The 19029-nt window shown below is 36.6% G+C and overlaps 7 protein-coding genes across 7 annotated transcripts; 4 read left to right on the top strand and 3 right to left on the bottom strand.

Annotated features, from left to right (window-relative positions):
• The first annotated feature begins 27 nt into the window (after window positions 1-27).
• PHYBLDRAFT_186307 (hypothetical protein) lies at window positions 28-1031 on the top strand. Its single transcript, XM_018439217.1, has 3 exons — window positions 28-285; window positions 394-532; window positions 605-1031. Exons 1-3 carry the CDS (start codon window positions 71-73, stop codon window positions 809-811), a joined length of 561 nt encoding a protein of 186 aa, XP_018294521.1. The 5' UTR covers window positions 28-70; the 3' UTR covers window positions 812-1031.
• PHYBLDRAFT_166444 (hypothetical protein) lies at window positions 1025-3736 on the bottom strand (the record flags this gene model as incomplete). The annotated part of the gene is made up of 7 exons (XM_018435416.1): window positions 1025-1252; window positions 1316-1663; window positions 1758-2511; window positions 2571-2634; window positions 2740-3355; window positions 3401-3543; window positions 3652-3736. The coding sequence occupies 7 exons, from the start codon at window positions 3734-3736 to the stop codon at window positions 1025-1027; spliced, it is 2238 nt and encodes a 745-aa protein (XP_018294520.1).
• Window positions 3737-3766: 30 nt separating this feature from the next.
• Window positions 3767-6608, top strand: PHYBLDRAFT_180696 (hypothetical protein). The gene is made up of 12 exons (XM_018438354.1): window positions 3767-3816; window positions 3877-3973; window positions 4071-4170; window positions 4251-4335; window positions 4440-4554; window positions 4644-4746; window positions 4833-5089; window positions 5157-5534; window positions 5628-5796; window positions 5872-6188; window positions 6255-6388; window positions 6438-6608. The coding sequence occupies exons 1-12, from the start codon at window positions 3809-3811 to the stop codon at window positions 6538-6540; spliced, it is 1866 nt and encodes a 621-aa protein (XP_018294519.1). The 5' UTR covers window positions 3767-3808; the 3' UTR covers window positions 6541-6608.
• A 297-nt stretch (window positions 6609-6905) lies between these two features.
• Window positions 6906-8496, bottom strand: PHYBLDRAFT_155005 (hypothetical protein; the record flags this gene model as incomplete). Its single annotated transcript, XM_018433373.1, has 8 exons — window positions 6906-7094; window positions 7150-7389; window positions 7448-7558; window positions 7630-7677; window positions 7728-7884; window positions 7956-8097; window positions 8152-8291; window positions 8342-8496. 8 exons carry the CDS (start codon window positions 8494-8496, stop codon window positions 6906-6908), a joined length of 1182 nt encoding a protein of 393 aa, XP_018294518.1.
• Window positions 8497-12562: 4066 nt separating this feature from the next.
• On the bottom strand, window positions 12563-14029 carry PHYBLDRAFT_143441 (hypothetical protein; the record flags this gene model as incomplete). The annotated part of the gene is made up of 3 exons (XM_018430985.1): window positions 12563-13417; window positions 13547-13968; window positions 14014-14029. 3 exons carry the CDS (start codon window positions 14027-14029, stop codon window positions 12563-12565), a joined length of 1293 nt encoding a protein of 430 aa, XP_018294517.1.
• Window positions 14030-14206: 177 nt separating this feature from the next.
• Window positions 14207-15407, top strand: PHYBLDRAFT_143440 (hypothetical protein; the record flags this gene model as incomplete). Its single annotated transcript, XM_018430984.1, has 5 exons — window positions 14207-14226; window positions 14280-14523; window positions 14579-14824; window positions 14898-14995; window positions 15209-15407. The coding sequence occupies 5 exons, from the start codon at window positions 14207-14209 to the stop codon at window positions 15405-15407; spliced, it is 807 nt and encodes a 268-aa protein (XP_018294516.1).
• Window positions 15408-16165: 758 nt separating this feature from the next.
• Window positions 16166-17550, top strand: PHYBLDRAFT_143439 (hypothetical protein; the record flags this gene model as incomplete). Its single annotated transcript, XM_018430983.1, has 3 exons — window positions 16166-16258; window positions 16408-16617; window positions 17167-17550. The coding sequence occupies 3 exons, from the start codon at window positions 16166-16168 to the stop codon at window positions 17548-17550; spliced, it is 687 nt and encodes a 228-aa protein (XP_018294515.1).
• Window positions 17551-19029: the final 1479 nt, after the last annotated feature.

Raw genomic sequence — 19029 nt, 5'->3', positions numbered from 1 at the left:
CCTTGTTGCCTTCCCCTTTTTTTGATACTTGATCTTCCAATTTCTGTGGCTTCTGTCCCTCTATTTCATAATGCTCTTTTCTCCTATTGTTCGATCGACCCTTCAAGCACGGGCTGCATTCCACACCTCTGCATTCGCAGGTGCTGAGCGTGCTGGTGTGTTTGGCCGATTCAATCCCTGGGCCAAGAAACCCGAACCTGAAGTTGTCACCCCTACTTCTGTTGAGACCAACGAAAATCTTGTATTAGACGTTAAATACGACGATGGCGAAGAAGAAATTGTTTCGTAGGTTTATACTTAGATGCATATACATACAGTATATATTGGTGGACCGCTTCTTTATTTATTCATTTCTTTCTTTCTTTTTTTCTTATTTTCATTATTTATTGACAGGTGGAAATCGACTAATATTATCAGAGATTCCGAGGAAATTAAGTCGGTTGTGCGTGATATCGTCTTGGAAAATATCTCTGGTACACATGAAGTGAATTGGGAGAGTGCAGCTCTTGAGGATGTAGAGACAAAGTTCAAGGTAAATATATTGGGGAATTGATTTATTGCTCGTATAATTTGTAAATATTTATTCTTATTGTTTTTATTCTAGATTGTCAAGGAATCAATCAAAAAGACCGGCAAGGAAGTACCCAACATGGAGTTGAACCAGATCAAGACAGTGGGTGATTTGCTCGATTATTACAAGCGATCGGAAGAGGAAGTTATAGCAGCATCTTCTATCGAGAAGTTCTTCGAGGATAATCAGACCGAGTTGCCTATGAACATGACCTTTGAAACAAGAAAGAAGAACTTTTAGGATTTTTCTTGTTCTTTTGCCAGTGTTCAATGATAGAGTAGAAAGAGAAAGAGAATTACAAGAGTACGCATACAACCCCCCTCACCCTCACCCACATAATCCATATAATTAACCCACAACGAAAAGATAAGGATACATACGCGTCGTTCAATGGATATAAAAGAGAGAGAAAACCCCTCCCACTTCACTTGGATATACATAAAAAAGAAGTTTTTACACCATGCGTTGGCTGATGTCCTGGAGTAACCGTCGGTGCATAGGCCATACTCGATTAGGAGAGACAAGGCCAAAGTAGAGACCAAAAAGTTCTTCTCCTTTAGATCCACGTTGATAAACATAATTAAAGCGAGAAGCCTGCCGATGGGATTCTAACGATGGCTCCATTTGGTACTGGACATCGTCTTCTCTACATGCTAGACCGCAGTACATCATTTCCTTTGACTTGTTATGTCATTAATATGGGTTTAGCCAGCTGTGAATAGAGCTCGATTCTTCATGTCTTACCAACTTCCTTAATTTGCCAAGCGTGGGCCACCGCCATGGATTGTTGCACGTGAAGTTTGCCTTTCCTTGTTCGTCGCACAATGCACGCAAAGCTTCACAGTTCTTGTCAAGAGACTCTAGATCTACTAATTGGGGTGCAATCATTCGTCCATCTTGGAGATAGATGAAATGGACAAGCCCCGGATAAGATGCAATAAAAGACAAGATAGTAAAATGTGCGGCTTCCTTGATCAACAAAAATGCCATGAAGTCCTTGAGATCTTCTTGAAGAGCAGCACGGAATGCCTTAAGATTGTCTACATATGCATAGTCTGACGGTCGAGGTAATTTTATGGGAAGAGTAAGGGGCTACAATACACCTTAAGGGATCAGTGAGGCAGCTCTCTATACTTTGCAAAGATCATCCCTTTGCATCTTGTTGTACGTTAAAATTTTGGTTTACCTTATTGTCATCCTCTTTTGAAACTACTACTGCACATAATCCATCACCCACACAAGTGACAAAAATTGAACACAGTGATACATGGTCTCCGGTACTCATCCATCGCCACACAAGCATGCCTTCGACATCGGATGTCTCATTAGGTGGCGGTTTGTCTTCTTCGCCTTGTAAAAAGGTTACTAACAGACTCTTGACTGATCCCTTGGTTGATAATGGTTCGGCTAAACTATTGGCACGCGAATGTACCTTTGGTGAAGAGGGAGCGGACGATTGAGTGAGTTCATGTTTGTGCATAAAAAACTCGGTCTCTGTAGGAAAGCTACTAGAGAGTTGATGGGTCGAAATTCTTTCAGAAGATGATATCCCACGATGTTTGATAGTGGCATTACGTGGGAGATTGTTTTCGTCGCTGTTGGACCAATCGTGTCGAAAAGGTCTTCGAGACTCATCCAAGGAGAGAGAGTCCTGAGCGTGTTTAGGGAGATGAGATAGGAGATGGCTGTAGATCAATGGAGGAGGACTACTCCAGGATACCGATGGAACTGGGCTCGCAGAAGCCATCACAGTTGCAGACGATGACTTTTTGCGAATTTTAAATGGGGCTGATGTTGTGTTAGAGATATAGGCAAAAGATGAATTGTGGCTAGGTGTTTCTGATGCTGAAGACGAGGTATAGAGAGGAGGTGATGAAGCTGATTCTGTCGATGCACTACCGCCTGCTACAGATAATTTATCAAGAGAGTTCACAGGACTTCTAAATAGGTGTTAATAATATCTATTTTATTTTATTTTGATATCGGTAGTCTTTCTTACGGTGGCCTTGCGATCGGTTGAGGTAGACTTGGTGCTACACCACTTTCTGTGTTATCAGTGTCTTCTGTAGAATAGAAGAAATCATTAGATACACAAAACACAATTATAACTTATATATATTCATAGACAGATCAACCCTTTTTTCCCTTTTTCCTCCATACAACTTTACCAGGTTGACTTTCACCAAGATAATGCGCTACTAATAGCTGTAGAAACATTAGAAGATCATCTGGAGTTTTTTGGTTGCCTTGATCATGGTTGAGGCAGTGGGAAACAATTTTTTCTTTGGCAAATAAAAAAGCATGGGTCCAGTGGCGCATGTGTTCAGATGCATGGTGATCTAAAAAATGGCGGTCTCCGGTATATAGCTTTCCGTGTATAGTGCGCTTAGGAGGAGTGAAGAAGGAGGCGAGTTTTGTTGGAGGGCGTGATGGAGTACTGATAAGTGTGGAGAGACAGCTTGTCTCGAGGCAGCGGGTTAGTCTATTTCGTAGGTCTTCGTGTATCTCTACTTGCTCTACATGGCAAAGTATGTCTTTTTCACAAAGACGATGGTGAATGAGAAACGGTAAATGCGAAAGACAGCTTGCAATGTTGGCTGTTGATAGTGAAAATGAAGAGCAAGTCCGTTGGGTTCGGGATAAAGTGGGTCCCTGAAGGTGACTAAACCACTGCGGTCCGTAGTTGAATCTCAAGAAGCGATGGATAACACGCAGATGGTGATGCAGTAAGCTGACGGGTACGACCTGGTCTCTTGTCCATGCCACATAAAATACACCACTTTTCTATGTTGTGTCAGACATCGCAATCTCCTCCACCGGACTGCCTACCTCCCAGAACGCGACCGTCCTCTTTCCAGACTTGACATATTGAATGCGGTCGCGGAAGTTGGCTTTGATCAAGTCTTTGATGAGGATCAATGGTAGGAAGCGGATCTTACTACCCTCTACCGAAGCTGAGTTATTTTCAGGTGCTGATTGATAGATTAAGTCTCCAGATTTGTTCAGTATAAAGTATGAGATCATTGGAGAGCAAACACAGTTTCACTCTGGTCCTGTAAAAAGGGGAAGAAATTCCACACTTTGACGAAGCGACGTCAGGCGTCCTTTGAATGTGGCATTGCTTTGTATCTTGTAACCCCGATTCCAAAACTGGCCTACTTCCATTGTTGTTACACGCCTTGTGTGGATTCAACCGTTGTTTGTTGGTCGACGTTTATTTATTTATTTTTATTCACAATGCCAAGGTACCAAAGGATTACTTTTAAACTTACATCAATCTACTTGTCTCAAACGTAATCAAACAGCATCCGAACAAAGAATGGACGACTGGATGATGACACAGCTGAACTTAACTACCTTCAAAGTCAATTCAAACGAATGGATTCCCTCTCAGGGCAGCTGGTAACAGCAATCCTCACACGTGTTACAGAATACAATGCCCTTTTGACATTTTACTAAAACGAAAACAAAATACGAATTATTATTACGTCGAACTTAGGTTGGCATTCTCGACGGATTTGATGGTCGGCTGATGAAGCTTGAAGCTTCTATTCTTCCCATTCACAAGGCAACTCAAAGCCTCACTAGACTTGCTAAAAGTATGTGCAAGTTCATTTGATATACTATATTTTTAGGAAGGGAGCGGTAATCAATTACAGTCACTTATAATTTCTATCAGACGTCGATTCTGCTCTTAAAACGACCGAGAATATTGTCGATTGCCTTAATTTACCTAGTAAAGAAGAAGCTTATATCCTCAAAGGGTAATAATTATACGTAGCTATGCGCATATCAATAATTTTGATAACAATAATAACACCCCACAATATATATATATATATATACTGATAAAGAAATGTTGATATAGGCCTGACGAGACCAATGTATTACCCTATCTTAAGGCAATGGGTAGACTTAAAGATGCTGCCGATACTGTAGAGAAGAATCAATTGAGATCCTGTGATAAAGCCATCTATCAGATGGTAAGTAGGAGTGTATTACCCTGATCATTTTTTGGGGGGTTGGTTACAAGTTGATATTGAAACAGAGACTTACTTTTTATGTGATATAGAAACAATTGCTTAAGGCGGGTATGCTGCATCTCGAGACGTTGTTCCGAAAATGGCTGTCGTCTGTCAGCAGTCCAGTCGACATGAATACCATTCTCAATTCAAGTAAGATTTTGAGGGCTTGGGTACAAAGCCCAAACTTGTACTTTTATAGTGTTTATATCCAAATGACCTAACTTTGCCTCAAAAAGACAACGATTTGATGTCGAGTCAGGCAATGAAACAATTATCTCAGTTATCGACCTATATCGCCACCTCTGAAGCAGAAATTGGCTACACAGTAGATTTCACCAAACCTTATATTGAGATCAGATCGTCTTACCTCTTAAAGTCTCTACATCCCCTCTCCCAATCTGTTCAACTCTCGGAAAAACATCAGGGAATTTCTTATGAAAAGGGTTCAACTGAATTCCTCAGGTATCTCGAATGTTTTGCAAAGATGGTCAAGGTAATATAGTTATATATGTATTAAAGAAAATCATTCTACTAACACATTGCATGAAAAAAAATATCAGAACGAACTAGAGTTTGCAGGACGAATACTCGGTAATCCCTCGAGACGAATGGCTGCCCTGAAAGGCAGCATTAGTCCTGCAGAGAATGAATTAGTATTGACTGGTCGTCAGCTCAACATGGTGGCCAAACGACTTAATTACACAGACTCTGTGTTTATCTTTGATATAATTGAAAAATATGATAAAGATTGTGCCCCATTATTTGCAGAAATGACACAAGACATTGACCTTGGCGAAATCGCAGACATGGTGTCAGCATTCAAGTTTACAGCCCTTAAGAATTTTTATGATTTCATGGAAGACGTAAAGGGCAAGCGGGAAAACAACGCATATCTTAACCTAAGTAGCGATGGAACCGTACATGAGATGACCAGTAATGTAAGAAAATATATTGAATATATATATATATATTGTATTTTTTTTTTACTTTGATTTATTCGAACTAATGACGATTTTTTTTCTTACATATAGACTCTTAATTACCTTAAGCGACTTTATCTTTGGAGGGATACGGTGGAACCTTTACTTATTGTCATGGGAGATGGTGGTTGGAATAGCCCTCACAATTACCAATCTTTGTCTGATCAGCGGAGTCATTGTGACTCTGCTATGGGAACGGCCCTTCTTCAAAAGTTCTTTGGTAAACAACAACACTTGTATTGAAAGGAATGATGAAAGTTGATAATTAAATGCTTCTTTTGTATTATTATTACAGTCGATGCATTAGATCAAATGACAATATCTCTTCAAACGAAATCAAGAGGCTATAAGAAACCAACCTTGGCCAACATTTTCTTGTTAAACAACTACAATCATATCTTACGACAGATCAGATCTCCCCCCCTCAATGCAGTATTTGATGATGGGTCCGAAGCCAAGTTTAGCAGACTCGTAAAGAAACAGCTAGACGCTTACCAAGAGTCCTGGAAACCATGTGTAGAGAATCTAATGGATGTAACATATGTCCGTGGTGGTACGATCAAGAGCTCGATGAGCAATGGAGAGAGACAGTTGATAAAAGATAAATTTAAGGTAATACCATAATCATCATAGCTCGTATTAAACCACAGCCCGGGTGAATTAATATATGTTACTCAGAGCTTCAACACGGAATTCGATGATATCTGGCGTGTTCAAACAACATACGCTGTACCTGACACCGAACTTCGTAACCAAGTCATTAGAGATGTTAAAAATGTACTGGTTCCTATGTACTGCCGCTTCTTAGACAAGTAAGTACCCACTAAAAAGATTGTGAATTATTCTAATATTTTTTAATAGGTACCAAAGTACTGAATTTACTAAAAATCCCTCAAAGTATATTAAATACGACAAGGATAAATTGGAAAAGATGATTGGCCATCTCTTTGAGCCGACAGCTTAACAGTAGTATTTCTTTCGACGTTCAAAACACTTTTTTTGCATTAATTAAAATAAGCAAAATATTGGCTCAAAAATGTAAAGATCATTGTTAGATGTTTTATAAAGGAATTAGTCAACAGAAGGACTGTGCATTTTATTATGAGTTAATATTAAACGTTTTGATAAGACAGGTTAGTATACAGTAAATCCTCTTTGTATAAACAGTAAATGAACAAATGCAAGAAAAAATTAGAGAAATCAAAAATAATAATAATAAGAATAGTTCCTCCTTGCGACCTGCGCCGTAGGAAAATTATTATGCCCACCCACGCTCATTAATCAAGATGCGTATAGTCTTTTTAGAAGAAAAGAAGAAACAAAAGAAGGTTAATGTTCAAAGACTGCGCGTGCACTTTCGGATAATATGCTTGCACCGAATTTTTCTAGAGCAGAGGGATCCAGGACGCCTTGGTTAACAAAATAAGTCAAGAAACGCTCCAGAAGTTCCAATTGGTCTTGAGCAGACAGGTTGTTGATTACAGTAGCCAATATAGCACCCACAGACAAATTATAGGTCTAAAGCATAAATATAAGTCTAGGTTCATTATTAAACTACAGAGTTGACGGTTACCTTTATGAAGCTTTGGTAGTACATATAAGAGAAGAGACCCATTATAAACTGACAATCCATTCTGTCCGTCATACCACCGTGACCAGGAATACTCTGTCCAAAATCCTTTATATTAAAAGCACGCTTGACACCACTGGCAAAAAATCCACCAAAAGGAGCAATTAGAGAAGCGAAGCATGCCATTACAAGAGCGTGTAATTGGATTGGAGCAATCCAGAGTTCAGATATGGTTGTTTGAAACTAATTTGGATGCGATATAAGTATATCAAGCTTGGTTAACTATGGTATTGTATTTTACCACATATTTTAGAATAGAAGTCCAAGCTTCGGGCAATGGCCATGGTACAGCAGTAAATACTGGGTTCTTGGGCTCACAAGTAACATTAGACCATGCAGAGGTAGATAAATCCTAAATTTAACAAAACCCCCGGTTAGCCAAGCTATAGCCACATCGTCAGACCATTTTTATATATAGCTTACCTTGGCAGGACATATAAGGTAGTTGGATCGCATAAGAAGAGAGGCCCACTATGAAAGAACAGTTTAGTTGACATACCTATCTATATATATTCACTTACCAAAAACCCAAAAACAAGGGTGCACATCCAGGCACCCACAAATCCTTCGACTGTCTTTTTGGGACTGAGCTGAATTAACTGTGTGCGACCCCAGAAAAAACCGCATACATAGGCAAAGATGTCATTACAAATCACTAAAGATGCTGGCAATACAAGCCTAATTCATTCCATAGATAAGTAACTGACAAAACTGTTTTTGTATTATTATATTTCTACATAAGCCCATACCATATTAACCCTTCCAAGATGTTGTTAACAATAAAATGACTCTGAACTACGACAAGAATTAAAGCCATGTGTGTCCATCCGAACTGCGAGAACTGGCGTTTATAGAAGCCTTTCTTGAGATTGGTTACAAAGAAAACAAAGCCTGCGGATAGAATGTTTAATGAGAAACTCAATTAAGCTTTAAATTTTATCTTACCGATCACATAAAGCACAAAACTAATAAAACGATGGTGGGTAACAAAGGGAAGTAGTGAAGCGTCTACCAGGACAACTTGTTGGAAGTAATAAATGACTGATTCGCCATAAAGATAATATGCTGTCGATACCAGAAAATACCTTTGTGTAAGGTGTTAGATATAGTTTATCTTTTGTAATTTTGGTATTACCAGCTCATGGTCTTGAACCACCTTAAACTGCGCTCTTTGGCAGGTCCTTCTGCGATGTGAATGACTTCATTGTAAACCATGATCTGGATGGCCACTACCATTACAATCACCCAAATGTGACCTGAAGCAAGGATTGCAAAGAAGGTGCCGATCATAATAAATGTTGTGATTGTACGTAACCACCAATTCTGCCATTTCTTTTTTGCAGGTTGGGCTGCTAAGAGAATAGTTTGATCTTTTTTGACCAACAATTGTTTCTCTTCTGTTTGAGGGGAGGGGGCACGATATTGTGCAGGAGATCGTCGTTTTCCAGCCATAAGGAGATATTTGGATGGTAAAAATAAAAAATAAAAAAGAACCAAAGAAAACCCAAAGGAAAGCTTATTTTCAGCTATTATTCTTATTATTCTTATTTATTATTTGAATTACTTTTCATTTCCTTTTTTTTTCTTTTGGGGAAGTCAACTCTCAACAGCGATACACGGGTTGCACGTGAAAAAAAAGTAAACGGGAAGGTCAAAGCCCGAGAAGTGGGACTTGTATTTCTGCCTCTTTACCTGGATCATCAAACAAGTAAATATCAATATTTGTTTCTTTTAAGAAGATAATAATAATAAAAACTAAACAATTTTCAAGAATGTCCAAGATATTTACTGTGCTTATAATGAAAGGTATGTTGCTCTTTTTACTGCTTTTTAGATATTAAAGAAGAAGACAAAGGTGTAACAGTTTTTCTGTTCTCTGGTATGTTGATTGATAAGCAAGAAGATTTACATGTAAAATATTCACTTGCTTTCCTTTGTAAGCATTTTATTTGCTGGGTAATATAAAAGCCCTTGATCTTGTTGTTGTTGTCGTTGTCTGATTTGTCTTTCTTTGAAAGAAAAATATTACAATATATCCATGTCTTGAGTATCTATAGAATATTAACGCATTTGATACCAAGGTAACTTAACTTGACATTGACAAAGGGTCCATATCAATTGAGAATCCTCTCTTTTGTGTTCACCCAACAGAAATCAATTTGTGTAATACAGAATTGTTTTAAACTTTGGCCAATCTTTTGACCACAATCTGCGCTCTGCCAAAAATATAGATTGCGCAAATTACTGTGCTTTTACTTAAGTTTGAGACAAATGGGGATTTTCTTAGACGAATTAGATTTAATTTTTAGACACTTTTTAAGACAATGGGGGTACTCAGCCGGATTGATCGATCAAATTTTGAATTCAGAACGCCATATTATTGGACTATAATTGTAATAGCGACGATAAAAATTTGATCGTCTTTTTGAAAGATCAAATTTCGATCAAATTTTGATCGAAAAACGTACGGCTCTCTGATTAACCTAATCCTTACTTTTTATATGCAATACGATACTGTTTTTATCTTTCTCCTTAATAAATCATAGAATTTATTGCCAACAGTTATATAATACTTCTTTCTCTCCATCTTACATGCCAAAATATAGTACAAAGCAACAAGCAATTGATGCCTTGAAGAAATCGCATAAAATCAGGGAATTTATCGTGAAAAAAAACACTGGTAGAGTCTTTATCAGCAAGTGCAGACGAACTTATTAAAGATATTTTAGAAGTAATCAAAAAGGAAGTTAATATAAAGTTGGAGCAGATGACTGCCGCGAAGGAGCTTAAACAAACACTTAAAGCCAATAAATATATACACAAGGTTGACAATGTATTGCCAGATGTTGAGTAAAGGGAAAGAGCACTTGATTTCTTCGAGAGTCTAGATGCCTACAGGTTCAAAGAAGAAATCAGAATGTGCAAAGATTATTCTATAAATGCTATAAAAATCCATGAATTTTGTACGAATTTTGTACTTTTGTCTTTTGGTGTCCTCAACTACAAATTGATACCATTGGCCAAAATTCACACAAGAATTTGATCGATCAATCTGGCTGAGTACCCCCAATATCACCTCGCAAATTGAGACGACAAAGATGCCGAACAAAGCCAAAAGCCAAAAACATCATATACACCACATAACCCTCAGACGAACAAATAATATAATTCTCTCATTAAAGACTTTTTTTATAAACACCAGCCTATCAATAGCTCCATACAGACAAGAAATTATTCCATAGTAATGTCTAATGCTTAATGCTTAATGCTTTGGAATTTATCTGCCACTACAACAACAAAAAAGTGATTTCAAAAACGATTCTAGATAATGCTTTTTCGAAAAAGCTACTTTTTTAACCTTTTAATTTTATAGAAAATAATATATACTACTCTTTTGCGGATTTAACATTTTATCTTATATATCGTATAATTTGGAATAGAATTCTCATTTAAAATTACAAGGCATTAATTGCAATGTTCTAATATATCCTATACTTTCATACCAGATATATTGTTTTTACTATTATACAACATTGCCTGTTTTTGTACTGCCCAGATCCTAGAACTCGGATTTCAATCCTTCAACTTATTTCCTCTTCGCCGATCCTACTCCACATGCTACATGCAGATGGATACTACGGTTTTGTACCAGAATATCTTGGGAAGATCCTGGGAATTATTCATGAACAAGTTAGTTCTGTGAGGAAGAGTAATGAGCTTAAACTCCAAGTTTTTTATATTAATAGAGCGATATTATAAATTATCTTAGTATCATTTTCTGCGCTGGATGAGGATGGAGAAATAAGAAGGTGCTTTGTGTTGATTTTAAGAACATGGTGGGGCAAAAGTGGGATATTGAAAAGGTGTCTTTTTTTTTGAATTACCATGGTAAAGAAATGTGAAAAATTAAAATTGAAACATGTATAAAAAAAAAAGTTTGCAAAAATCTCCTACTAAAATTTCCCTTTCTTTTTTTTTTTTTACCATAGTGTACATAAAATGCGCAAGAAAATCTATATAGTCATATCAAAGATAGGAATAGACTACAATCAAGAGAACAATCGACAGTTGTCAATTAACACATTGATCTAAATTTTTTATGTGATAAATACATGTTTACCAGAATTAATTAAACCCCTAGTATTTATTTTGGCTGTACCCGAACATACAAATACACAAATGATATTCAAGAAATACAACAATAAAACAAATTCGACTGGGGGAGGGTCCGTGAAATACGCCTATTTTTGATAGGCTTAAAATAATCAATAATCAAAATATGCTCTATCTTACCATATTTTTTAGTCTTGTTTTTCGCCAAGCGTTTAGATGACCACTGGTCTGGGTCTTTTCATTTGTGTGTGTGTGTGTAATATGTTCCACGTCGGAGCCAATGTCTCTTTGGTAACCTAGGTTTTGAAACATCAATTGTTTTTTAAACATAATAGCAGTACATTTTCAATACCACATTTTGTTAAAGTATTTTAGCTAAAAGACAATAACCTACCTTTTGGCTTTCTATTATCAAAAACTAACTTGCTTGGATGAAAAATTGTTTAGCATTTAACTCGATCTTTCCGGTTATATGATCCAAGATCTATTTAAATTCACATATCTATTTATATATATATATATATATATATAAAAAAAGAATGTATCTGTGTAAAATAGAGCCAATCATCTGGAATAACACAATTCTTTTAACCAGGACCATATAATACAACTCATTGACATAAATAATATATTGCTGTTCTTGGGTTTTCTTAGTGCTTGGTGGATAATCTTGACACCAACAATACTGAAACCAAGCAAGTGCTTACATATTATTGTATATCTACGAGCGCAGCAAATTTCTCTTTACACATTCAAGGCCATAGGCTAATTAGCACCAAACTTGGTGTTGAAAAAAAATTATAGAGTTGATAGTTTCCGTATTTGGTGATGACAGACAAGTTTCTTTAATGAACTCATAAATGAATCAATGAACACTCCTTGATATAAAGACAAACGTGCAAATCATTGGAATGTTAAGTGAGCCTGTCTTGTTTTTATGTCTGGATAAGGCTATTTCTGGATAGATCTCCTTATTTAGGCACCCAGTACAATATGGTGTGCTTATCATTGATATAAGTTTTATATTTATGTAGATTTCCCTTGTACAACCATAGTTGAAAAGAGTAAAGAATTCAGTCGCATATACAAAGTGTTTTTTAAAATAAAATAAAAAAATAAAACAAAGGTGTGTGTGTGTGTGTTTATACAGCTAGATTATGTGTGAAATGAAATATAAAGAAAAGAAAAGAATTATGTGATGTTACGTTATGTTAATGTTATGTTAATGTTATGTTGTGTTGTGTTATGGACAGGCGGACGGGCAGTCTTGGCTCAGACTGCGTCGTGAAGTTGGTCGAGATGCATCCCAGATGACAGTTATCTCTCCATCACCAATAGTTGAATGCGTGCTTTCGGCTGTACTGTGAACAGATATAAGACTTTCTGCCCGTGTTCGTTTGTGAGGGTCGAGAGAAGATGCTGTAGGGGTTAGAAAAGTAGTAGCATTACTGCTATCATTACTGCTATCATTATTGTTGCCGCTATTACTGTCTTTGTTGCTGTCGTTGTTGCTTAAATTACTGACGTTAGACGCAGATTGAGTAGAATCATTGTTGATGGTGGTACGCACAGATCTTTTGCGAGTTATTCCACCTTCGTTACGAGAAATGGTATTAATACGGACCATTGTGGGCTTTGCACAGAAAACCTTGATTGCTGGCATTCCTTCATTTTGTTCTGGATCAACAAGTGCGTTGGAACGGATGGAGGAGGAGCGAGAAACATCTCTATTTTTTCGTACAGATACTGCTCGTTTAATTTGAACCTTGGATTCGTCGTCGAGATCTTCAAAGGGATTATCAGAAAATGTTATGGGGCGAGGGTAAGCGCTAATATTATCGTATTTTGATATCTTAACAGATGAAGAACGGTTTATAGTAGAATTATCAAGCGTGTGAGTTGGAAGGATGTTAAGTGAACGACGAATGACAGCGCTGGTAGGTTTAGGAGGTGAGGCAAATACTGGAGTGGGCGTCTCCAGGTGAGGTATTTGGAGAGGGGATGTACCAATAAGTAAGGATGGTGAAGGACTTCCACAACTATGCCCATAAGCATAATTCTGATGATTATCGTTTTGGAGGTTGACTTGGGGTGGTACCTAAAGAAAGAAGCAACAATAAAGGTGGGAAGAGAGATATAAATGTTGAGCAACAGAGTAAGTCTCCTGAATCATATAATATCGTGGCAGAATACCCGATCCTTTCATTGTACTTGCAACTGCCCCTACCTGTGTATGGCTGTTGAAAGGTAACATTGGTGGAACAGGCGACAACTCGGGGCGGAAGGAGTAGAGATCATCATCACACACCTCTCTATCGTTACTTGACTTTTGCCCTTGTTGTTGTTGCTGCTGCTGTCGCCGTCGTCGATAGAATACAAGCCCAGCCACTGTCACTGCTATCAAGGCAACAGCTACTAAACCTGTGGTTAGCCCGGCAATAAGACCCACTCTGGGGGTGCTCTCGGGTGAATCAGGAGATCGAGGAATTATCTGCGAGATGTATGAACACTGAGATACTGGGCACTTCCCACATTCTGACATGACACCTAGTACGCACGTCTGCTGTGAGCCACATCCAGGGCTACAATCAGGTCTACAGTTTATTGGACGACAATCGGCGAGGTCTCGTCGCTGGAATACCCAGTTCTCTATTTTGAGTTATGAAAAATGTCTTTATGAAAATGCAAACTCACCTTGAGAATGCACCATCACAGTACAAGAATAAGAGAAAGGAGAAGAGAAGAATAAGAAGAGAGAGAAGCAAGTCAAATCAAATCCAAAAGACCGAAACGGAAAAATTGAAGGGGATCACTCATAATCCAGAGCGGTGACGTAGGTTTCTAACCCTCTCATCTACATTCTCACCTGCCCCACTTACCCTCACTAATGGAACACAATACTATTCCGTAAGGATAACAATATTTTTTGTATAACGATCATGAACTCATGTTTATTTCAGAATTCGTCAATCAACCCTCGATTCCATTGCATTATTAGATTATATCATTCAATCGCCCGGGACATTATCTGAATTATTCGCAACCGACCGACCACTTTTTTCCCTCCAACAACAACACATAATCCACGCAACAGTTTCTCATCAGACTCAACCTACTCTAGACGAAATAAAGCGACAGACGGAACATGCATTGAATTTAGTGCATTCACTTAAACGAGACATTGCAGAAACAGAGCTTAGTCCGGTAATGATTATTATTGACATTCTTGAAAATACACTAATAAATGTATTTGTTTCAGGCGTCCCAAAATGGGGCCATAGCAACAAAAACTGCATTCACTGAACTTGAAAGGGTGACAAACAAATTGGCGGCGCAGATTGAAAAATGCACACTGCACAACCAAGAAGACGGAATGTTTGACCCATCTTCCTGCAAGTATTTGATGGATAGACAATTGAAGTCTCGTAGAGTGTATTTACGCTTTTATGTAATTTTATTAGATAATTGTAAAAAGATGAATCATAATATTCTACGAGCAGAAAAGGTAAGTTTTTTCTTTTTACTTGAAAATGATACAATAAGAAATTATAGTATATGTTGTACTGATCGTCGCAAAGCAGATCTTGCATAATCATCAAGCTGGGCTATTCGTTAATGGATTCCAGAATAAATTCGATAAAACTTACTGGGAAAAGACACTCAAAGAGTTACGAGAGTATACGGACACTATTAGCACAATTTCTGGGGCCTACTATCAATAAAATTTCACTGAAATATAAGAAATACCTTTCCAAAAACTGCTATTGGCAGAGTTTCTGATTAAAACTCAAACACTCATAAAAGTAACGGTAACAGTACTTCCCCATATAAAAAAGTCACAATGATCAGGGTCACTCACATTATATGGGCAAACTTTTATTACACGTAGACCCTTAATAAACAACTTCTTCCATAAGCCGAATGACATTTATATTCAGACTTATATTAACCCTTATATTCATTCAATCTTCATCTTTGTTCGGCCGAATATGAATATTTTGAAGCCTAAAACCAAGATTTGGCTCGAGAAAGAAGCTGTCAACTCTGCTATCGATTGCAACTTTCGACTACGTAGTCCAACCCTGTGAGCACTTAAAGTTGCTTAATTTTTTATTTTTATTTTGAACATTTGTCTTCTTTTTTTTTCACCGACGTTCTTAAAATACTTTTGGTAATCCACATATTCACTGATTTGATAAAACATAATTACATGAATATAAAAGGAATATACATATCCACTGAGTTTATACGAGTAACTGCATAAAGATAGAAGGAATTCACATACTTGGTAAGTTGATAAATAATTAGTAAACTAAATAGTAGAAATAGACAGCATATTTGGAAATTTGGTAAAGAATAATCGGATACGTCGAAGAAAAAAAATCCCCCAAAAAAAGGTTTCTTCCCAGGTGTGATCACCTTGTCACAATCCTTCCCGAAAAATAATATCGAAGAACCTTATAGGAGAGCTCTGCTCAAGGAAGTCTCGGCAAAAAAAACGTGTAGAAGGACCTATGAAAATCATGGGAGAATGGTTCTTTACTTTGATAAGAGACCGTGTAGAAGAAATTGTCAAAAAAAATTAAAGCAAAAAATAAAATAAAATAAAATAAAATAAAGTAAATGAAAAACAAGCGCCCAAATGTAAAAACTCTGCAGGTAGCAATAATAAGAAATCAGCACAACTTGCTAAGTGTGACAAAAAAGTAATGCATTTTCATATGGAGAACTGCGCTGGGCTAAAAAAAAATGAGGAATTAAAAGAAGCTCATATCTAAAAACTTCGACAAAATAGCTGAGGCTACAGTAGGTTCAATGGTAAAGGGTACAGCTAAAGAATCCTTTTATGCCACTCCACCAAAAAAAACAGTCGTATGACGAAATGAAAATGTGCAAGGTCCAAATGAACAGACTCTTCAGAGCTGATCTACACTCTAACGTGAAGACATTCGTTTGTACGAGATTACAAAATTCAATAATTACCTCAAAAGACTATATCCTTTGTTTTTTAGCACTCATATATATGCTGATCAGTGAGTTGAAGACTAGCAAATTCTTCTTCGGAAATAAGTATATTAAGATTAAAAGATTCCTGGCTTCAACCTCGTCAAATTACTGCCTTTTGTTGCAGCTATAGAGCCAGAACACACTATCCAGTCATTGGACAAGAACTTGGCTGGCTCTAGTCAGTTCGATACTGACTTCAGGTGCTTCTTCACAAGCCAGCACTTACAAGTTGTGCATAGCTATTTTCTTTTGGTACGTGGTGCTACAGAAGACAATTTAAAAGCACACGTTGTGAATAATAGCATGTCTTGATTTTTTAAAAAAGACACAGTCTTAATAAACAAAGCTTTTATCTTGAAAATGTATGCCAATAACCAATGGCTATGGATCTAAACGTAAATGATCAACTTCGAAAATATGTGGGACGGTAAAAAGACAGCCAAAATTTTTTGGGAAAAGTAGTACTAGTGTTACTTCGCCACAATATTACCCCCAATTGAGGATCAAAACGTATCTCGACCACAAAAAACACTGAAAAAACCTAGTAAGAAGGATAAAAAAACTATGCAGGTCATGTTTGTCGTCCAGAGGATAAAAGGCTGAAAAATATGATACAAAAAAAAGGAAAAGCCTAAATATCGGAAGGAGAGAAATGGAACACTATAATAAACAGAGCGAAGAGGCGTCTAGCAAATTTAAAACATGATATTAAAAAGGTAAAGCGGAAACATCCTTTAATAGTTTAAAGTCGCCAACTAATGCTCCATTTTACTACAAAATATATTTTAAACGCTGAACGGTAATTAGGAAGCCTCCGTAGAACGCAAACTTTTTGTTTAGGATTTGAACAGCGAGGAAGAGCAGCAAGATTTTTTGGAAGAAGAGGAGACTTTGGATGAAGATGTTCCAGAAATAATGTTGAGTCAGCTCATGCCCATCATAAAACTCTTGGTTTTCAACAATAATACACTTTTATATTTAGAAAATGCTAAACATAAGTCTCATAATTTCTCTATCGCCGAAAAGTTAGTATACTCTTTGATTTTCAATACTTTGAAAAAGTTCTTGGCTCAGAAAAAAAAACAATATCACATAATTGCGTATCAAATCTACTTACACATCCTCACAAACGAAGTTCTTACATATGCCCGTTATGCAAAGCTTATTCGCGTAATATACCCTCCGGCATTTGTTTTATCATCGAGTGCACTACACCTGGACTAAATTGCATTATGTAGTTATTGTCCCAGAATTTAGATCAATAAAAATCCGAAGCACCACCATCAAATAGTAATAAAAAAAAGAGATTGTATAGTAAATTGATACTCTACGGATATAATAAAGGTAGGCTAATAGGGCCCCAATAGAATGCGTGCCGAAATAAAGTCGCCACATTTAACGCAGTATTTGATATGAGTTAAATTCAGAAAGCATGTAGATCGTATGATCTATCTTTTACAAATCAGATAATATGTTTACCAAGAAGGTAAGCTGTATGATTATTGGGATCAGAAGTAAAAACTGGTGATACCGTAAAGGAGGAGGCAAAATACTTATATGGAGTACGTATTTTAATAAACTCAAGTATCATACAATAATGGCGAAGATCAAAGGATGTTCTTTTTTTTCTGAACTTCAAAGTTTAATAGAAGGAGCCAAGCCTTTTGAATCTGTCTGTAAAAGACAGTATCTTCCAAAAAATCAAGGAATGCAAATAAAAATTGGGGACAACAGATGACAAGGATCAGTTATACCAGATGGTCGAAAAACATAAAGAATCTAGGTGTAAATATTAGAGAGCTTGCTACCTGGATTTAAATACTGTATACCAAAAGTAGCAAAATTCTTATATATGTGTTTAAATTATTCATCGACTTAGAATAGGGAGACGATGGTTGTGATGAAAGAGAAAAAACAACCATAATGACCTTGTTAACATACATTTTTACGAATAATTGGCCAATACAATATCTATATTAATATTTTCTTTATATATTATGTTTTGTTTCCAAGGTTTTACTGCTATTTAAGAAGATTTAAGTTATATTTACTTGTATTTGAGCTTATTTTATTAAAATAAACATATTCAAAGAACAACCTAATATGTTTACCACTTCAATAATGCGCTTAAGAAAACATATACGTAATATTCGTCATAAGTAAGAGTTTGCAGAGGTATGGAGAACATTTTAAATTATATAGCCAAATAACAGACACAGTTTAACACACGAGTTTACCCTTTTGATAATTGTATCCCAATACTTTAGGACAGATACTCTGGACAAACAGTTGTGTAGAGGTCCGAGTACTCTTGTATTAGAGCAAGCTTATTTTTGGTAGTTTACTTTTTATATTCTTTCTTTGGCTTTAATGTTATACCATGCAACCTTCTCGCAGTTGACTACGTGTCTTTTTCATATGGAGAAGTGTAACTTTTGAAGATTAACTTCCTTTTACTAATTATGAGAGTGTTTTTGAGAGTGATGAAGATCATACTAGCTTGTATATAAGAGTGAAATAGGTGAAATGGAAGAAATTTAGCAAGAATGCGAAAGACAAATGTCCTTATTTACACTACACTCTTTGATGTGTTATGCTAATAATTGATATCATGTCAAGTATAATGAGTTTTACAAAGAACTAATTTATATTTCTGATTGACATTGTAGTACATGTTAGCCAAGGGCCTCCTTCTATATTTTA

The sequence above is a fragment of the Phycomyces blakesleeanus genome, assembly GCF_001638985.1.
Source record: "Phycomyces blakesleeanus NRRL 1555(-) unplaced genomic scaffold PHYBLscaffold_6, whole genome shotgun sequence".
Taxonomy (NCBI): Eukaryota; Fungi; Mucoromycota; class Mucoromycetes; order Mucorales; family Phycomycetaceae; genus Phycomyces; species Phycomyces blakesleeanus.
This window is presented reverse-complemented; position numbering and strand designations above follow the sequence as displayed.